Here is a 3,810-nt window from a genome sequence, read left to right on the forward strand (position 1 = left end):
GGAGGGCTTCTTCGCCACGCTGGGAGGTAAGGGCTGGGGGGTGGGAGCTGGGGTCTGAGGGCCAGGCTTGGCAGGGGGTCATCTTGCTTCTTCAGTGCTTTAGGAGCCCAAATTCCACCCCTTCATCCTGCTACGGGGACGGCTGTGATGCAGCATCCCTCCTGTGCAGAAAACCATCTCGCGTGCCGCCGCGGTGCAAGGTGCTGCTTCCCCACGGCTTAGAGATGGAGAATTACCTAAATTTGGTCTTGATGCCAAGAAGCGCCCATCTCGGGACTAGCAGGGCAGCTGGAAGGAACTGAATGCCAGGAAGGGATCCTTGTTTGCAGGATCAAGGCTGGGGTCACCTGGCCATACTGCCCAGTGGGCATTTGGGGGGGGGTCTCACCCCCAGAGACCTGCTGGGGATGCCCAGTTCATGTCCCTGAAGCAATGTCAAGCATCTTTGCCAAAAGCCTTTTCTTGGGAAAACATGAAGCATCTAGGAGGGAAGAGACATCCCTTGGGAGAGGGACCCCGCAGAAGGGGTATGGGTATGGAGAGGAGGAGTTCAAGTCCAGGAGAGGGGTCACAGCTTATCTAGGAGCAGAAGGAAGATGTGGCAGCTCTCAACCAGCAGCACAGAGGGGAAGGAGGACTCAGGGTTTCACAGAGAGAGAGAAACCAGGCTCAAGCTTTGCAGCAATCGCTCAGCTCTTGTCCCAGTTGCACCCAATTTGGGTGCCCTTGGGAGGCTCCTTATTTCACTTCTCAGGGACACGAGAGCCGCTAACGCTTCGCCCTGCAGAAAGCCCCTGTGCAAAACAGGGAAAATTCACTTTGCACCCCGTGCCCACGCAGCCAGGCAAGCCCACACGACACCTCGTGATGGAGCTGACAACCGCTAATCCTTGCTGCACAGATCCATAGCCACTGCAAGGACTTCACTTTTTGGCTTTTTTTTTCCTAAATGGGGCCATTTTCCACAATGATGCTGATCTGAAAAAAACCACACAAAAAAAAAAAAAGCCAAAAAACCCAAGCAAACAACCAAAAAAACCAAACCAAACCACCAAACCCAAAGAGATGATGGATATTCTACCAGGCAAAAGCAAAGCTAAATATCCTGATCTAAGCCAAGGACCGAGGAAGAGCTTGGGGTCAGAAGATCGTACGGTTCTGCACCATTTCTGATGGAGTGAGCCCATGGGTTTTCAGGCAGCATTACTTCCCCGTCCAGTGTTTGTATCTAGTAAAGAAGAAGGCGGTTCCTGTTCACAGGAAGGAAAGTTTGCTGGGAAGCAGTCACTGTGCGAGCAGCAGGTCTCGAGCGAATCCCAGCACAGGGTGTAGTTATCAGCAGATTATCACAGCTGGGGGCATTAGCAGGCTTACAGCACCGACTAAACACTCCCAATCCCCTGAAGTTTAATTATCCCTTATAAATACATGTGCAGGCATGCCCACCCACACAGCCTCCCCCGTACACCTCCCCCTGATCCGGCACTGGCGGAAGACTCATGAAATACACATTTAAAGGCATCAACAGGTTTGGATGCATCTGGCATCTTTGCCGGAAATTGTGCTTCCTTGTGCCCAGGTGGAATTCACCCCCCTGATTTTTTTAAATGATTAAAAAACCACAATGATCCCCTCCTCCATCGCCAGCATCCCGCTGCCGCACAGCCACTCCCCCCGGCTCCTGGACCTTTTGCACATTATAGCCAGGAAATTTTTATTTATCGATGGAGATGCTGCTTATCCCTTGTTGGTCCCCAGCCCCTCGGTCCTCTCTGCTCTTTGTGGCAACCACAAGACCCCGAAGGGAAGATCAAGCCCCGAGAAGCTCTTACCACCACCATACGCTCTCTCTTTCTCTCCTCCCTGCAGGCCAAGTCGCCCTGTGGTCCCTGGTTGTCTTGGCCATCGAGCGCTACATCGTTGTCTGCAAACCCATGGGCAATTTCCGCTTCTCCGCAACCCACGCCATGATGGGCATCGCTTTTACCTGGGTCATGGCCTTCTCCTGTGCTGCTCCACCCCTCTTCGGATGGTCCAGGTGAGTCGAAGGATGCTCGGCAGCAGCCCCAGCCGCTGTGCAGACATGGGTGGGACGGAGGATGAACTCGTGGCTTGGACATGGAATTCCCTGGGCTCCATGTGAGAGATGCAATCGGGTGAATCAGAACAGAAATGGGACCTCAGCTGTCACCTTCACGATGGCTCGGTGTCCCCTGACCAAAGGCAGCCCCAGTCTCAGCACCTCCAGCTACAATACCCCTTTATGCTCTGCAGAGAGAGGGGCTTCAACAGGCATGGCTCATCTCACCCACGCCATGAAGAGCCCTTTTCTCTCTGCAGACCATTAAAAACATTTGGATGACCAGGCCAGCAGACAAGGCTGCCCAGGGGAGGCAAACCCAGCCTTGTTGGTGTGCCACCACCCCAGCACTGCTCCTGGGAGCCTGGCAGTACCTTTCCCCTGCCCCGCTCTCCCCATCAGCCCATCTCTCCTGCTCCTGGCACTGCAGCACATTTCATCTCCCCCCAACAAACACCTGCTCAGACACAGCAGCCCCTCAGTCCCCCTCCCTGCTCCAGCCCTGCAGCTCCCGAGCACCGACCGGCACCGTGCACACACTGCGATACCTCCGTGCTGGGTGAGGGACAGAGCTGGGGGATGAGAGAGGGAGGGCTCAGGATTTGGGGGTGAAAACAGCAGCAAGGCTGGCTGCTCACGCCCCAGGCTGCTCCCGAGGCTCCCGCGAGCGTGGCCCGCAGGCAGCTGAAGGCTGCGTCTGGCTCTTGCACGCACCCGCATCCCTGGCCAGGAGCCAATGCAGCAGCCAGACACCACCCAGAGTGCAAGGAAGAAGATGGAGGTGATTTCTCTAATGCTGCAGCTCCAGCCTCTCCCGACACCCCACTGCAGAGCTGCCCTGTGCGGTCACAGCAAGTCCCTACCAGCCTTTTGGGCATGTGCAGGAGGTGGCTTTGGGGCAGCAAATTCCCTTTACCTGCAGCGAGGGACAGACGGATGGTCCCTTCTCCAGCCTTGGATTGGGATCCCTTCCGGGGCAGCCGGTCCTTGGCTCTTAAACAGACCTGAGCTGCATCCCTTTGAGCCAGGGCCCCTCCAGACACAGGCTGGGCCTCCCTCCACCCCGTGCAGTGGCAGGGACAAAGCCCTCAAGAGCTTGGACCCGTCAAGACAGAGGCTCTTGTGTGCACTGAGCATCCCTCCATCCGCAGAGGGAGAGCAGGTGGCTCCCGGCAGGCAAGTGCTCAGCCACGTAGGAAGGAAATAAATAGCCCAGTCCCCATGGGAGGGAGCGAGCATCACTACAAACCCGAGCACACCATGTCAGCACAGCTTGCTGGTGGCCCGGGAGGAGCCATGAGCTGCAGAGAGAGACGGGGTACACGGGGAGCAGAGGAGAAGCTGGGGAGGAGCTCACTCAAAACATGTGCCATGAAGCATCCCCCGTCCCTGGGGAATTCAGTCCCCAGGGTGGGTCCTGGCGAAGATCCTAACCTTTCTCCCTGGCAGATACATGCCGGAGGGGATGCAGTGTTCCTGCGGTCCCGACTACTACACCCACAACCCTGACTACCACAATGAGTCCTACGTCCTCTACATGTTCATCATCCACTTCATCATCCCCGTCGTGGTCATTTTCTTCTCCTACGGGCGCCTCATTTGCAAAGTCCGAGAGGTAACGTTGGGAGGGGATGAAGGGGGACAGGGTGGGGAGCTCAGGTGGGAGCAGGGAGGTGGTCTGCGGGGTACTCCTCACCACCCCCCTGCCCGCAGGCAGCTGCCCAGCAGCA

General features: G+C 56.7%; 1 protein-coding gene across 1 annotated transcript in view; it reads left to right on the forward strand.

Annotated features, from left to right (window-relative positions):
• The window catches only part of LOC104465488 (green-sensitive opsin-like), a 4,712-nt gene that overhangs the window by 333 nt on the left and 569 nt on the right, over nt 1-3,810 (forward strand). Inside the window, 4 exon segments of the mRNA XM_010078544.1 lie at nt 5-26; nt 1,870-2,038; nt 3,530-3,695; nt 3,794-3,808. Of these exon segments, the coding sequence (XP_010076846.1) occupies nt 5-26; nt 1,870-2,038; nt 3,530-3,695; nt 3,794-3,808 (372 nt within the window).

Source organism: Pterocles gutturalis, unplaced genomic scaffold (assembly GCF_000699245.1).
Source record: "Pterocles gutturalis isolate BGI_N339 unplaced genomic scaffold, ASM69924v1 scaffold5903, whole genome shotgun sequence".
NCBI lineage: Eukaryota > Metazoa > Chordata > Aves > Pterocliformes > Pteroclidae > Pterocles > Pterocles gutturalis.